Source organism: Hirundo rustica, chromosome 4 (assembly GCF_015227805.2).
Source record: "Hirundo rustica isolate bHirRus1 chromosome 4, bHirRus1.pri.v3, whole genome shotgun sequence".
Taxonomy (NCBI): domain Eukaryota; kingdom Metazoa; phylum Chordata; class Aves; order Passeriformes; family Hirundinidae; genus Hirundo; species Hirundo rustica.
Window position 1 is genome coordinate 54,629,881 of NC_053453.1, and position 16,511 is coordinate 54,646,391.

Here is a 16,511-nt window from a genome sequence, read left to right on the forward strand (position 1 = left end):
CCGGCCGCAAGAACCGAGGGCCTCCCGCCGCCGAGAGCATCCGCCGCTTTCTGCAACCACGTCGGGCTCGTGCAGAACACCCGCGAGCCTGAGCGGTGCTCAAACCCTGGAAAGCCTGTGGCGATGGGGTTTTAGTTTCCCTCAGCCCGGTGTGGGAGCATACTCATAGGAGATAGGAAGAAATTTTTTACTGTGAGGGTGGTGAGGCACTGGGACAGGTTGCCGAGAGTTGTGGATGCCCCATCCTTGGAAATGTTCCAGGTCAGGTTGGATGGGGCTTTGAGAAAAGTTTTTGTGGAAGGTGTCCCTGTCTGTGGCAGGGGTGTTGGAAATCATCTTTAAGGTCCCTTCCAACCCAAACCATTCTATGACTACACAGGGTGGTTGGCACGTTCTGGGATATGCTTCCGGCCCAAGCAACTGCCCTGCCCTAGCTGAGGCTGCAATCAGCCAACACCCATACCCAGAAAATGGGGACGTGTTAGTAACGAGCACAGATCCCGCTGTAATGCTCCCACGCCTGACATCCTGCATAAGTCGAAATGTTGGTGTCACCTGAACGTCACAAACCTGAAGTGAGGTGAGACTGCAAGGAAGACAAATGCCCTGGTGTTACCTGCAGTTACATCTCCCTTCTGGGGGGTCCCAAGCAGTCAGGAACCTGCAGGATAATTTGGGTGACGAGTGCTGCTGGAAACAGTACAGCTTGCCTGCCAAGTGAGTGAGTTTAGCAGGGTTAGGATTGAATGTCTTTTGCTGAGAAACACTAAATACAAGTAGTAACAAGAAAACAGCACGTGCCAGAAATGAACGACAATACTCCAGAAGTTAAAAAAAAAATTATATTGTAAGTACAATACAAAAAAGTCTGTGTATAATTGTAATCAGGACCAAACAGCAAAGAAATAACAAAAATATAAAAACTGCTAAGCCTTGACAAAGTTTCCCTATAGTACCAAATACCACAAGATACAGATTATATAAAGTGTACAAATTTTAATAAAAATACAATACACCAGGGTCGTGTGTGTTTTTCACTCTCCAAGAGTTTTCTGTTGTACAGAGGACAAAGCTAAAGCTGATCCCCTTCTATTTCTTCAAAATCAGATCTACCCCTTCACCACAATGCTCTCAACTGTGAAGGGCTGGAAAGAGCCGGTTATTTTGTTCTGCTCACAACAGCAGATGCTTTAATATGGGCCAGGATCTGAAGCAGGATTGGACTGCCTCCCTCCTGGGCCCTTCCTATTTCCAGGCTCACTGGGATTTGTCCTAGGCTGTTAAAACATGTTCTGGCCTGGTGGTCTGAGAACCTTCTACGCCTCCTCTGCTGAGAAAAGATCTGTAAGAGACAGACTACCTTGTACAGGCACATCTGGGAAATACGTGGCAAAGAGGCATGGGGAGAAAAACTCGCCTCCACCCCCCAGGGTTTGATTTAATTCTGATTTGGGGCTCAGCCACAATGAAGGACAGCTCACTTTCAACTGTCCTAAAAAACAGAAGCTAGACTTATTGGAAGTAAAAAATGCCTCTTCTGCAATTTTAAAACTTTCCTGTTACAGAGCTGAAAAGGCCTGAGTCAAATGATATTTCGGTTGTTCTGCCTACATTCTCAAGATAGTCTGTTTCTACAAACACATGGAATCTTCCTGGTGTTTCCTTACACAATGCCCATGCTTACTACTATACAAAGAGTTGATTCCTGCCGGAAGTGAGGTGAGGCAAACTTGATTCACGTTTTTCACACGCTCTTGGCTGAGGGAGGAATTTTGCTTTTAAATTATGTATATATATAAATATATACACACACACACACAGAAATATACAGGATAAATTAAAATCTGTTACAGATATTGGAAGTTAAATACATGTGATATGAACACCACATACACATACATACACACAGACAAAAGCCTGAACAGGAATCAAGTGTTCTCCTGCAGCTCTGCTTCCAGAGAAGCAGAAAACCAAACTCCAAGTATGTGGCTGGAAGGAAGGGAAACTGGTCCAATCAACCCACATGTGCCTTACTTGGCCAAAACTGCTTCAAACTGGCCACCGGTCACTGCCTTGCAGCAGCAGCACAGCTCCTGCAATACTGCTGGTGAGAGGGATGGGGGATGAGCCATTTCACAAAACAGGTGCAAGATGGGCAGAAGCAATCCAAGTTTTCCCCATCTGCTTCTCTACTCCCATCAAAGCAGGCTGACCATGCCGTGGAAAAATCAGCAGGAGGTTCATTCTCTCAAGGCAATCCAATGGATTGATATATTGTGCTAATGATGATTTGAGTATGAGTCCACAAGGAAAAATTAAACTTGCTGTCATCTTCTACTTCACTTCAAATGCCAGCTACCACACCAGCCAGCTGACACTGGCAGCTTCCAGATATTACTGACTAAGGAGTAGGGGTTGGAGAAACTGACCAAGAAGCAAAAAGCTATCCAGCTTTCCCCTCAAGAAGTCTGTTAGAAACAGAAAAAGAGTTACAAATAGGGCTGGTGAAGATTCAATTCTATTCCTTGGTTGAAAACATATTATCATCTCTATCTGTCACAAAATATCAGAATACTTTAGTTTATGCAGGGATATCAGGAGATCATCTGGTCCATCTCCCTGCTTAAAGCAAGTCCAACTAGAGCAGGCTGCTCATTCAGTTTTTGAATATCATCAAGGAAGGAGAGTCAAGAACCTCTCTTGGCCACCTGTTTCAATGAGTTCTCTCATGGTGACAGCTTTCTTCTTTATTATTGAGAAGTCCATTCTCTGTTTGCTTCCTCCACTAAATCTGAATTTAAGGCGAATATCTCAAAAGCTTTCTGAATTCTTCATACAAAATACTTTCAGATTGGAGGACATCTCACCCACCAATACAAAAGGGTTTTCTCAGCTTACCTTCACAACTTTTCATAAAATACAAGTCAAATAGTTACAATCCTATGTATATACTATACATATATAAAATTTTAAAAGCCTCCACATGGATCCCTTCGGAAGCGCTGGCATAGTGCACGCACACAAGTCAGTTACACAGAGGTTGAGTACATCCCAGGATCCTTTCCCATCAAAGTCCAGGCATGATGTAGGCAATGTTGTCTAGTGTATTTGACTGGGAAGAGAAATTTGGTGGTTTTTAGTGTCAGGTAGTAACTCAAAATTCTTAAAAAATGGCACAAGTGAGAGTACTAAGCACAGTCACTTGTACTGCGAACTATCATAGGATGAGACAACCAAATCTGCCTATTGGTCACCTCTAATAGGGTGTCAGATGGCAAAAAGAAGTGCCCTTCAGTTTTTCTTGGAAAACGTAACAGAATTCTGAGAGTAGGAATCCTTCTCATGCACATCAGAAAAAAAGACCCAGCTGTGTGTTTTCCAGATGCAGTAAGCTCAAGCCTGTGACTGGATAGCTGAAGGAGGCCTTAGGAACAACATCTTTAACTGAGAGATGGATGAGCTGGATCTGCACCAGTTGATTCTAGAACTTAGCAATGCCACCTACTGTCTCAGATATAAATTGCAACACAACCGCTGGGGCGTATCCGTGTCTTAGAACACCACTGTCGTAGCTGATGAAAATCAGATTTATAATCAGCTCCTGAACACGGGTTTTCAGAAGTGGAGGGTAGCTGCCATAATTCACCTAAAGCTCCACTGCTCCCTCTAACAATAAATTAATAGAGTTTCTAATAAATGCACCACTGGTCATGTGGCATCACTGCTCCAACTTGGCAAGCAGGAAGGAAAAAAAAAAGCATCGGAATTTTTCCATGGCTTAAGATGGGAACACCCCACTGACTCAGCTTTTGTGCACAGAGCCAGTTTGTGGGTGTTCACAGACTTAACTGTCAACTTTGTTCCTGTTGTTGAAAGTCCATTCTCTTAATAAATAAATATTTGGGCTGCCCTATTATAACATGTCAATTCATATCCCATTTTCGTTGCCCCCTCTGCCAGATTTGTTTTTAGTCTCTTAACTTTTGCAGACTGTATTTTTTTATTTTTACTCCTCTCCTTTGCTGCTTTATTCATTTCTCCCATAGGAAGTATGACACCTGATGGCTGCTGCCATCTTAATCTATGTCCACATCAGGCTACATAGATGCCACGAGCTGCTGCTATATCAGGGCTTAAGAGTAGCTTAAAGTGGAAAAGAAACTTTAGTTATGTAAGACAGAGATTTAGGCCAGAGACTATTTTTCTTTCCTCAGAGAAGGTTTTGTGCACTTGTAAAAGGTCCTATACCATCACATTAGGGATCCTGAGATCACAAATTGGTTTTTATGCTACTGAAGGAAAAACAGCTTATGTGATACAGAACAGCTAGAAGGTGGGTTTTATTTTTATGGAAAAATAGAACTTTTAAAGAAATACTGGTATACTTTGATTTGATTTGGATTGATTGACTCTATCATGACTAAAACAGGATCTAACCACACTCCAATCAATGCTACAAATACTAGTTCAGTTGCCAGTGGGAGAAAAAAGGTTGCACAATATTGCACAACAGTAATATCTGTAGAGATTTCAATAAATATTCCTCTATAAAAGCCCATGACCAAGACAAATTTTCTTATTGCACTGGAATTATAATTACATTACACTGAACTATCAGAAAAGCTTTATTTGGGCTCTACTGAAATTAACAGTGTTAGAAAGAAAATAACCATAAAGAACTCACCAAAACATGCTTTGGGCAGCCATTCAGCTCAGGCAGTTGCGTGGTCAGACATGCCAATGGGCCCAAAGCACAGATAATTGAATCTAGGAGTACTGACAAACTTCCTGAAACAGCCACCATTCCCTGGTAGTGAGGAAATAAAAAAATTGGATAGGGATGAGTAGTAGAAATTTGCCTTCTTTCTCAACTGTATCCATTCTCACGTATATACTGTATCTTCAGCTCCTCCAGCCCACTTTCACTATTTACACAGTAATAAAACTGTGCCTTGTACTTCACAGAGAGACTGCTGGCTCAAAGAATTTAGAGTTCAGTAGGCAACAAACTGGTGTAAGGTAAAGGTAGGAATCAACAGAAAACATCAGAGAGCTGTCAGTTGCATAAAACAATGATCCCACAAATTTTTGTAATATATTTTCTGTGCCATTTTGTACCATCTATTTTGTTTAACTACATGCGTCTTAATGACAATAGTTGTTCTATTTGTGAAATTAAAGAAATGCTAGGCCTGTAACAAATGCTTTAGTCATTGATATACTTTCAGGAACGGGAATTTGTCTGTGCTTTTCTGGGCTCTGGTTGTTCCTCTCATGATCTCAATCATTCATAACAAAAGCAAAATACAAGAACATTTATTTCACTGCTGATAACATAAGCAAGCATAGTGGGGTGAGATTATCATGCTACTCATAAAACTCAGTGATACTATTTCAGACGAATATGTTTTCTCCTTAGAGGCTGGGCTGAGTTCTCAGAGAGTACACTCGTGAATGCGCATTCACAGAGTCACTGTCATTTAACAGTAGGTAACCATTAAAATGTGACACTATGTTGCCAGGTAAGTTGAAACAATTTTAGCCCCTATCAAAAGCACTGGCAATATGACACTGCCAGAAAACGAGAGGACATGCAAAAAACTTATTGGGAAAGGCTGATAGTTTTCTAAAACTTAGAACAGTAACAGAAACTGACCAGAGACTGACAAAATAGCAAGGAAGTACCAAATCCAAGGTGAACATCCAGTAAGAACAGACTGAAGCCTCTGCTGAACTACAAACTGCTTTCAAGGACCTAGAGCTGAAAAGCAGCTGTCTTTGTTTGATGCCTACTGTTTACTGAGGTTTTTTATTGCACTGAAAATAAAGAGCGATGCATCAAAGAAAACAGGGCATGACACCTCTAGCTTCTCTTCCTAACAGAAAACCACTGGTTAAACTTTTAAGAAAATAAAATAATCATCCCCCTGAATGCATTGTGTAAATAACAGGACTTCGCTGTGACATTGCTGGTTACAAGCTCACCTCTGTTTCCTGCAGTCTGTGTCCAATGAGGCTGAGAGATTCACCCAGCAACTGTAAATGTGCAGCTACATCAATGGGTTCTGTCTCAGGGACTTTGGCTGGTGAGGAAGGCACCACAACAGTGCTGGTGGGGGATTTTTTGTGAGGAGAAATCACTCCTGTTGGAGAAGCTGGAAAAGACACAAATTAAAATTCTATATTCCTTGCTTTCACTCTTTTACTTACAAGCCTGTTTAGTTACTAAAGTTCAAATCTCACAGGCATGAGATGCTTAAATTGTTCTCTTGCCCCAGTCCCATAGTCTTTGGAGTTGAAACTTTTTTTTCCATGTACAGAACATCTACCTCAGCTGAATGAATTTGGGGAGATTTGGTATTAGAAATGCTAAACCAAGAACAACCCACCTTCCCTCTAGCAGCAAACTAATCCCACTAGAACTTCCTTTCTGCCTTTTATTTTACATTTCAATCCCTAAACTGCCAAAACCAATACCATTCTATGAATCAGATAAGGAAATCTTTATGAAAAATGCTGACATCATTCTCGCTCTGATAGAAAAGTTGATTTGACTAGTGATTTAAATGTCATGCTTTGTGAGAAAGCAGGTAGAGAGGTGAAGCAGGTAAGAACCTTTGTTTTTTTATTTCACAGGTAACACTACCTTCCCTGTCCAAGAAAAGGATGAGAGAAATAAAGTGCAACAATTACCTTTTATTTTTGGTGCACCATCTGAAGGTGATGCCTTTCTCTTTACAGTGGTGGCCTCTGCTTTATTCTGCTTGTGTTGGAGATACTGAGCTTTCTGTTTCCAGACCTGTAGTTACCGTGGTAAGAAAACAAAGATTCATAACATTAGGTAATTCTGTTACCTGATGCCAGGACATGGAGGCAGAATGATGTTATATAGCTAGGAGGTGAAGCAATCCCGTGAGAAGAAAATGAATGTTTTTATGTTTGCAAGGGCAAGATTTCCATACTTTCCACCTTTACATGCTTTAGGGATAAAGGTAACATATTTCAAGGCATTGTGGCTATGCTGCCAGCTCATTCTGATCTAAGCACCTAGTTCACAGAATCATTTTACAAAAACATCTCACAAAAACACTCACCAGTTTATCTTTCTCAGGTAGCTGCTTCCACACTTCTGCCAGTTTCTACGTAGCTCTCCAACAATCTGGCAGGAAGGAAGGAAGGAAGGGAGGGAGGGAAAGAAAGGGAAAGAAAGGGAAAGAAAGAGAGGGAAAGAAAGAGAGGGAAAGAAGAAAGAAGAAAGAGAGGAAAGAATAAAGAAAGAAAGAAGAAAGAAGAAAGAAAGAAAGAAAGAAGAAGAAGAAAGAAAGAAGACCGAAAGAAAGACTAAGAGAAGAAAAGAAAGAAAAAAAGAAAGAAAATGACAAGAAAAGAACAGAAATAAAGACAAGAAAAGAAAAGAAAAGAAAAGAAAAATATTTAAATCAAATTTGATCATAAAATCCTGCAGAGAACACAGGAAATTTACTGGCCCATCCATACACATTTAGGAAGCAAGCCATTCTACAACTGGAACTCTCCACACTGTCCTGAAAATGTGCATTCCTGTTACTCTTTAAAATGAAAAAAAAAAAGCTGATAGCAGGAAGATGAAGTCACAGTGTATTTACAGGAAAGCAACAATGAAGGTAACTCTTTCCATAAAGAAAGAGCTAGCAAGTTATTTATCTAGATTCACAACTTGGTTAAAATAACATCATAATACAATCACGAAATCCACTCCTGTCCCCTTTGCCACTCTTATTCTAAATAACATTGGCAGATTGTTTGCATTACGTCAAAATTAAGAAGTTGGTCTGAAACAGAGACAATATGTTCTGCTAATTAATCTGACTGGTGTAAAATCAAGAGAAGAGAAGGCTGGATTTTTCCTTTACCTATTCCAGGGTGCTCAGACACAATAGTTGTACGATATTCCTTACAGAACACTTGATAAGCAGACATATTTTTCTTCTTTGGCTAGTCAGAAGAAGAAAGGAAAAAAAGATTTTTAAATATGATGAGACCGTCTCCAATTTAATAAGAATTTGGCATTTATTAAAGATTTAAAGAAAGATATGGTACTTAGATCAGGAACCTTAAAAAACAGTCCTTTACATGTTCTGGCTGAATTTAGTCCTTGTGAAAGCACAAGGCTTATACTGCAAAACTCAACAAGCTGCTATTCTAAATTCAGGATCAATGTACAACTTTGTTAATGTATCTCAGTTTTAAAACCTATAATAAAACCCAGTATCTCTTACACCATTCACAGTACCTATTATAGATCTGACAAAACAATTTAGTCCTCATGATAATGTTTTGTTCCATTCCTTGCATCCTGACAGAGTACTTCCATTTGGCAGGAAAAGAGACTGTGTAAGTACATTGACAGCAAAGGTATCACAATTGCTGAGCTATGATTAGGGAAAAATTCCCAAACAGAATAGGATAACGGCTGAACAGATTTGGGTTCTGAAACCATTTCCTCATACAAAGCATTATTTCTCTATCTGAACATGCACAAGCTGCTTTCCCCCACTTACTTACACAGCTGCAGTTATCTCATTTGTAAACTCGTTCATATGCTAGCTACTTCTGCTACTCATATGTTTATGCAGTAACCATGGAAAAAACTGAGTATGTAAGTACAGGACAAAACCGGGAACATGATAATCTATTAGAATTATAATTTCCTTTAAATACAGGAGTAAATGGGCAAATATCTTCAATTTTCAGGTAACAGCTTGATTCCTTTTTACAGGAACTTTGATCACTAGTCCAAAAGTCTGCCTGGGAATAGCTAGAGCCAGTCACATCAGAAAAAGATGCAGATGTGCTTGGTACACGACCAGCACCAAGCAAAATTAAGCATAACTTTCCCAGAGAACCTCTATTGACTAAAGACTGTCTATGCAACAAAGCCAGAAGAACCTAGCAAAGTTCGTTTTTGTAGCAAAGTTCCTTTCGCTACAAATAGAAATCACAGTGGCTGATACATTTTTCCCAACATGCTTCAATTGAATCACTGATAACTGGTACCAGTTATCTTTTGTTTCAATTTAACATGCCTTTGTAATGGAGTGCCTAATTCACCATTACCCATCACCCAATTTCTCTTTTCCCTCCAATTTTTCCTTACTTTGTCTCTTTCCCTTTCCTTTTCTCTTTCTTTTTCTTTTTCTCTTTCTTTTTCTCTTTCCTTTTCCTTTTCTCTTTCCTTTTCCTTCTCTCTTTCCTTTTCCTTCTCTCTTTCCTTTTCTTTTTCTCTTTCCTTCTCCTTCTCTCTTTCCTTTTCTTTTTCTCTTTCCTTTTCTTTTTCTCTTTCCTTTTCCTTTTCTCTTTCCTTTTCCCATTTCTCAGCCTTGTCCTTCTCCTTGTCTTCCTTTTTCCTCCTCTTCTCACTTTGACCATCTGAGTGAAAAACAGCAGGAGGAGGTGGAGGGACAACATAGGGGGTGCTGGGAGGTGGTGGTGAAACTCTTGCTTCTACCACAGGAGAATGCCCAGAACTCTTTTTAGACTTGGAGTGTTTCTTCTCTCTGTGTTTCTCTTTGTCCTTTTTTTTCTTACTTTTTTTTGACTTCTTCTTCTTCTTGATTTCCCGGTAGGAGTCATCTATCACCAGCTCTCCAGCCTCCAACTCTCCACCAGAAGAAGAACCAGATTCTGGCGGCACCTCCATACCTGAAACCTCGTACTCACTTCCGTGGCCCTCTGAATGAAGGGACGTGTCAGCACCAAAATTCTCAGAAGGTGGATGTGAGTCCGGAGGTGGTTTGTGCTTTTTCCGGGATGACTTCAGGAAGCTCTGCAGATCGTGCCCCAGCAGGAATGAGCCTTGCTCATCTCGAGATGATTTCTTTGAAGATTTCTTTGTAGCTGCTGGTGCTGAAGAGTAGGATAAAGAATCATCATCTGCTGCACTACTTTTCTCTTTCGGTGAAAGGATGAGCTTCATCTTCAAGCCGTCAGGTTCACGAAGAGTAAGTGTCTCTGTGTTCACATAAAGGGGTTTCATTTTTTTAGATTTGTGGGAGCTGCCGTCATCCACTGAGTGCTCCCCACTGCTCACACTCAGCTTCTTCTTGGGATGCTCCTTTCTGCTTTCAGAATGGCCAGAAGAAGAATGAGATGATTTTTCAGAGGTCCTCTTCGAAGACTTTGAGCTTGTGGCCAAAGGTGAGTTTACAGCCTTGAGTAAATCCATAGTTGTATCAGCTGAGGATGGGCTAGAAGCTGCTTTTTTCTTCTTCTTTGATGGTAGATCCAAAGGCGAGACACCTGAAAAAGATCAAGAGAAATGTACATTGAGATGATTCCCTTAAAGATGGCGAAGAAAGTAAGTGAGAATCGGTAGGAATGCCCTCCCCAAGATCTTATCAAGAATCCTGTGAGCCTTAAATTACAGATGACAAATTTACATCCTGGCTTAAACAGAACCACAGCCAGCTCAGCACAGCCTTGCTGATACAATTCAGAGGCTGTGACACCTGAGCTGGTCAAATAATTTAAGCAAGGTAGACAGTAGGAAAGTCCTTGAAGTTTTGTGAAACTCCATTTGTGAGTTGTGAAATGTTTTGATGAAAATACATCTAATTGAAATTACATCTGAAGTGCAAGGTTTTCATGACATTTTTAGCCAAGGTGAGATTAATTAGTTGAAAAGATGAGCTTTTTCATTCTATAGACAGATTTTGATGAAAGATGAATTTTCAGCTTGGCTTTCTCCTTCTACTGTGCCAATCAATAATAAATCCTAAATGTGTTAAGCTTCTATGACCCAAATTATCATTTTCTGGCCAACTGATTAATAGTGAGAATAACTGAACAGAAAAGTATTTATTTTTCAACCTCAGACATTCTATTTTTTATAAATCCAGAGAAAGTTATACTACCTGTAAGTATAATTATTTTGCAATGCAATAGGAAAACAAGAAAAGCAAATGTGAAATGTGAAGGCATGAGTTAGAAAACTGCAACTTGTCAGTGAAAAGGGGATGGAAGATCTCTACTCCCTACAACAGCAATTTGTTAAGATAGACTCTGAAAATATAATTCCTTAATCTTCTGCTGTCTGGTGCTGATCAGTGTCAGGTTTCTGATTACTTGCTCTAAGGCAGGTTGATGTACTCTCCTCCTATAAAATGCTAACCACAAAGCTTGATGACACTGGTTTAAGAGCATCCTTTCCTCAAAGTCATGATCTGCTAGCCCCTTCCCCTGCTTGATTAGTACCTTACCTCTGTAGCAGAACTCATCAGAGGAGTGCTTTCTCTTCTTTTTGTGAGCTTCTGTTCCTGGAAAAAACTCACTGTCCTGGAATAAGAAAAAAAAAAAAGTTGATGACAAAAAGGAGGGAAATAATATGAGTCACATGGACTATTAACACAGATAAAAATTTGTAGGAGGTATCAAAAGTTATTTGTACTACTACAACATCAAGGAACTGTATGTATGAACCAGGATAGCCATTCTAGGTGTTAAAAGGAAACCTATTCTGTCCCCAAGAGCACAGAGTGCAGGTTTAAAGTAAGACAAAACACAGATAGGTGGGAGAATACAAAAAATATCATTAGCCAGGACTGATTTCAGCACAACAATCACTTAATTGACATCGAGCTTTCTGTAGGCATGGCAGCACAACAGGGTTCCAAGGAAACTGAAAGATCTCTGTAGGAACAGCCCAAGTGAGAGAAGCAACATAAAAGAAAAAGCACATTTGTGAAGTGTTGAGATACGGGCAATGAAAGCCATCGCTTGGAGATCAGCTGGTAAAAGACAGACATCTACCCTTTAATAAAGCTAAGAAATAACTTCAGATACATAGACTGTCAAGCCTTGAAAACCATGAAGAGCAGTTCATGCTTTCTATGCTGAAAAAGTAACAGGAGGTACAAGGAGGTGACAATTAGAATGATGGGACAAAAATATATCCTTAATTTGCTATGTCACCTAATTATTATCTGTGTCTTGATCAATTTATGGCTCTGAAGCTGAAGATCTGCTAACGAATTCCAACTGCATGGTAGAAGATTTTAATTCTAAATAAGAACTTGCTTTTGAGATGGAAAAAAAAAAACCCAAATCACTAGATAGCCACCTCTGAGCTAACAGCAGAAATTGTAGCTCAAAGATGAAAGCTTTGAAGAAACTTAAGTTGCCACTATGTCATTTTAAGAGCTAAGGCTCCAAAGAGGTAAATAGGACAAGTTCATTCTTTTCAAGAGCTATTGTTTCAGGGTGTCTGCAGAATTATGAAGACAACAGTCCATCAGTTAATATTCTATCTATCCTTTGCTGGCAATTTATACAACCGTAAATGCTATTTTTTAAAAATGTGTGTAAGAAGTTATTTATAGCATTTTCTGACTTGCAAGGTTCTATGTCAACACTAGGACAACATTCCTACTACCTAATTTTCTGACAGAAAAATCTCAATCAGGGACTGATCCCCTCCTTTTCCTCAGGAAAGTTACTGAACGATACAGTATGTGATTAGTTGCTCTTGGCTGTCTTCTACACGCATTTCTAAATTTAAAAAAAATAAAAAAGGACAAGAAACTCATTCCATCCTGTTCCATTCCATCACTACCTTTATGCATGCTCTTACACCTTGAACCTTTTCTCTGAAGTTTGATACCTGAGTTGCTATCTCGTCTTCCTCTTGCAAAAGATCCTTGTACGAGCGCTTTTTCTCTCGTTGTATCCTGCCAGGTGCCAGCCCGTCATCAACACTTCGGTGACTATCTAGGAACTCTGTGATTTATGTGAAACGGGAAAAAAGGAAGAGATTATATACCACATGGAATGAAAAAAGTGGACCACTCATAAAATAAACTAACAGAGGACATTGGCACAGAGTGATGCACAAAACCCAACAAGCACAGAGGCCTGAAAGGTTAACAGTCTAGTACAGACTAGACTAGAGGGATGAGGCTCAGTGCTCTAACATAATAATTTAGATTTACATCTCTAATCATTAGATTTAATCACTAATGCCTGTATGTTCCTAAAGACAAGTGGATCTAGAAATGTCACCATGACAAAATTTATCATTATACCCCATCCCCTGTCCCACTGACTTGGCAGGGAAAAGAAAAGCTGCAGTGGCAGAGTTCCCAATCAGGGTATCTGCATTAAGAAATACCACCCATTTCTTTCAAATTCTAATCCCAGCACTTTACACCTGGAAGTCGAGGGCTTGGGATCCTCCAGTAACTTGGCCAGGTTAAATTTAAGGGCTCCACAGCACCCTATAACTTCTTTCCCACTCTGACTGCCTGGCCTGGTAAGGGCTACAAAGGGCACCCTTTTAAAAAAATTATTTATTTATGTTTGCAAATCCCTCCAAGAGTATGAAGCAGTCATACCTTCCTTCTTCTTGGTGGCATCATAAGCCATGGTGGTCCTGCAGGAGCCTGTGAATGAGTTGCCACGTCTGGGCTCCTTCCCCCGTTCCCATCTATAGGAAAAGGTCTGAGAAACAGAGAATGAAAATAACCTTCCCATAAAGAAGAACCGCTATGTAAATGGAGAAGCTTTCTCTGAACCAAATAAGGATTCTCTGGAAGACAGTGGGAAAGGAAATGAGTGGTCACTCTTCAGGCTTGACAGATTTGGGTGTTTCAATCAAAATGTATGTTGTATTATTTTAAAGATAGAAAATACCACCTCTTTCTTATAAAATATCTGAATCACTGAAGTAATTTATTTAAAAACTAGAAAGAGAGTGGGAAGATAACTGAGTTTGATTTTCATGACACACAGAACTGCATCCAAACTGTGTCAAAGCCATTTTTTGTCAGGAGCCACTGTAGCCAAGAGTGGGATGTTTAAAGAGATCTCAAATCCTTGAATCTCAGATGAAGTGAAGGAAAAGAAGGGACCAGGCAGAAGGAATTAAATTACAAAAGTTTTTGTTTGTTTGTTTGTTTGGGTTTTTTTGTTTTGTTTTTGTTTTGTGTTTTTTTGTAGAGGATCACACATTTTGCATTAGAGGTGTGTATCCTTCTGATGTGTTTCCCAATGCAGACATTCTGAACGCCAGCCTGGGAGAGGGGATGGAAGGGAGCACTCCTTTTTAGCTAAGCCTGCAGCAACCCAGCCTCTGCCCCCCAGGTTTGAGGCCTCCTCTAACTGAGTCACCGCACCAGCTATGGGCATACTGCAGGACAGTGCTGCTATGGAACAGCCACACTCAGGTTCCCTCAGAGCAAATAGCATTTGTTCCTCAGCCAGTGACCAGCTCAGCAAGAAAAGATCGACGTTCTGCTCCTACGGGATGAATCCAACCACTCCTTTTATGCTGCTTTTATGTGTTTGTGTGTACATGCACAAGTGTAAACACCCAGTCACAAAAGACCAAGCAGTCTGCTCATCCCAGCTGTCATGGTAATCTCGCCACACTGAAGCTACATGGGAATACTTTGGGAGCAGGGAACTTGTGGTTGTACACCCCCCATGCAACTCCATTTTAGTAGCAACTGGCTGATGCTGACAATGTACAAGTTATTCACCCTACAGTGGTTACTTAACCGATACAGCAAAGTCACAACTAAATCAGGCTTATGGGTACACAGGAGATGTTTCTTTTTAAATTTATAGGAATACATTATTTCTTCCAAGTTTTGGGAAAACACTCACTGCAGAATATCGAGTCAAGTGTTCTGACCATTATATATTGCTGGTAGCAAACAGAAGGATTCTACCTACTCACAAGAGTACTGCATACGTATATGCAGAGAGCACTGCACTTGGCAATAAAAAAGATCATCTTGTCACTTGTGGGCTCCTGATCTTAAACCAGATATTGTCAACATTTTGTCCTGTTTGTTTGTCATACAGACTTCAGTGGGAAGACACACAACACCAGAGTATTGTGCTCAAGACGGTAAGGGCCTAATCCACATACTGCTCAGCAAAACAAAGCTGAACTTTCAAGCATTCATTCATGAACGGATTACCTGGAGAGCCTAAGATTTCTTTGTACCTACATGCATACCTTTTAGTCTCTTTTTAAATCTTATCTGCTCGGCAGTTACAAAGGTTGGTAGATAGTGCCCAAAGGCGCTCACAGCCCAGCCCTCCAATCCGGCAAATACAAAACATACCCTTAACTACTCTCATCTTGTAAACCTCGATTAGGTTCCCCTGCTTCAATTTCCCGGGTTTCAGCAGCGATGGCACAGGCTCAGTGGGGAAGATCTCCCTTCACGTCTCCCGTTCCTTAGCGTACATGCCCGCACAAGGCCCAGCCTTGCTCTTCTGCAGCCCCGGGGCTCCGCATTTAGCCCCGCTCCTCGGTCCCGCTGCCCACTGGCCGCGGCGGTGGCTCTCTCGCCTCATGTCCCGCCAGCGCTCCCAGCCGGGGCCGTGAGGGCAGACGGGACCGCCGGGAATTCCGCGCACGGCCGAGAGCGTGAACCGCGGCACCGACCCCTCCGCGGGCACGGACCGGCGGCCGGTCCGTCCTGCGCATGCGCCCCGACAACCCCCGGAGCTCGGGCCCCGCCACGGCCTCCGTTCAAAGCGGGCTCGTCCGCCCCGCTCCCGCCCGCGCATCCCCTCACCCGAGCGGGCTCCAGCCTCACGCCAGCCCGCGGCTCCGCCCCTACAGCAGGCCCGGGCGTGCCCCGACTGTGGGGCCGCCCAGCGGCGACAAGGCCCGCCGGCGCCGAGCCGCGGCCGCAGGATGGGGACGGGCCGCGGCCGCCTCACTCGACCCCGCCGCTTCCCGCCGCGCCGCCGCCCGCGGCCGCCATCTTGGACAGGGAGACAAGGGAACCGCGCCAGCCCTGGCCAGCCGAGCGCCGAGCGCCTCCAACGCGCCCCCACGGGGACGCGGGACGCCGGCTTGCCGAGCGCATCGATAGCCGGCGTGTCTCCCTGGCAGCCGTGCGACACACGGGTGGCACACACGCGGGGCATCTGTGACCGGCCCCTGCTCTGACCCCGACCACCGCCAGTGGAAGGGTGCCCACCTTCCCCCTTGGCGCAGACTCCTCTTCGTGTGTGCGGGTGCTGCGCGGTCCCGGCACAGCTTCCCCTCTCGTGGCCGTATCTGTAAGAGAGGAGCTGGCTAGGCTCGCAGCCCGGGCTGGTGGTTGTCTGCTTGGTTGCTGCCGCGGTGGGTCAATGGGAAAGGGTGAAATCCTGTTATTAAACAGTTACAGAGCCGGCACTTCCATGAGATTAGTCACACACGCACACGAATGGGCGCATCTCCCTCAAGACTTTGATTCCCTGAGGAACTGAGTGGATGTACTGCACATATGGGGATTCGGGAGCAGCTGGGGCAGAGATAAGCACGACTGAACAGCACACTCGGGACTACTGCCTGTGAAGGCATCACACAACCGTCACACCCATTCTTATCGATTGTCCAGGAGAAAGGCAAATTGGCCCCAGCATCTTCTAAAGGCTTCATTCATTATTGCAAAGGCTTCAAGGCAGAGGATAAAAAAAATGCTCAGGAAACAGCCAGGTCAGAAGAGAATCCTTTTCCCCACTAGGTT

The 16,511-nt window shown here is 42.4% G+C and overlaps 1 protein-coding gene across 1 annotated transcript; it reads right to left on the reverse strand.

Moving 5' to 3' along the window:
- Positions 1-841: 841 nt before the first annotated feature.
- Positions 842-15,312, reverse strand: HMGXB4 (HMG-box containing 4). Its single transcript, XM_058420407.1, is given in 10 exon segments — positions 842-3,112; positions 4,685-4,807; positions 5,986-6,155; positions 6,694-6,799; positions 7,095-7,159; positions 7,893-7,974; positions 9,137-10,278; positions 11,238-11,313; positions 12,638-12,753; positions 13,368-15,312. Coding segments are annotated over 10 exon segments (2,064 nt in total). The 5' UTR covers positions 13,507-15,312; the 3' UTR covers positions 842-3,067.
- Positions 15,313-16,511: the final 1,199 nt, after the last annotated feature.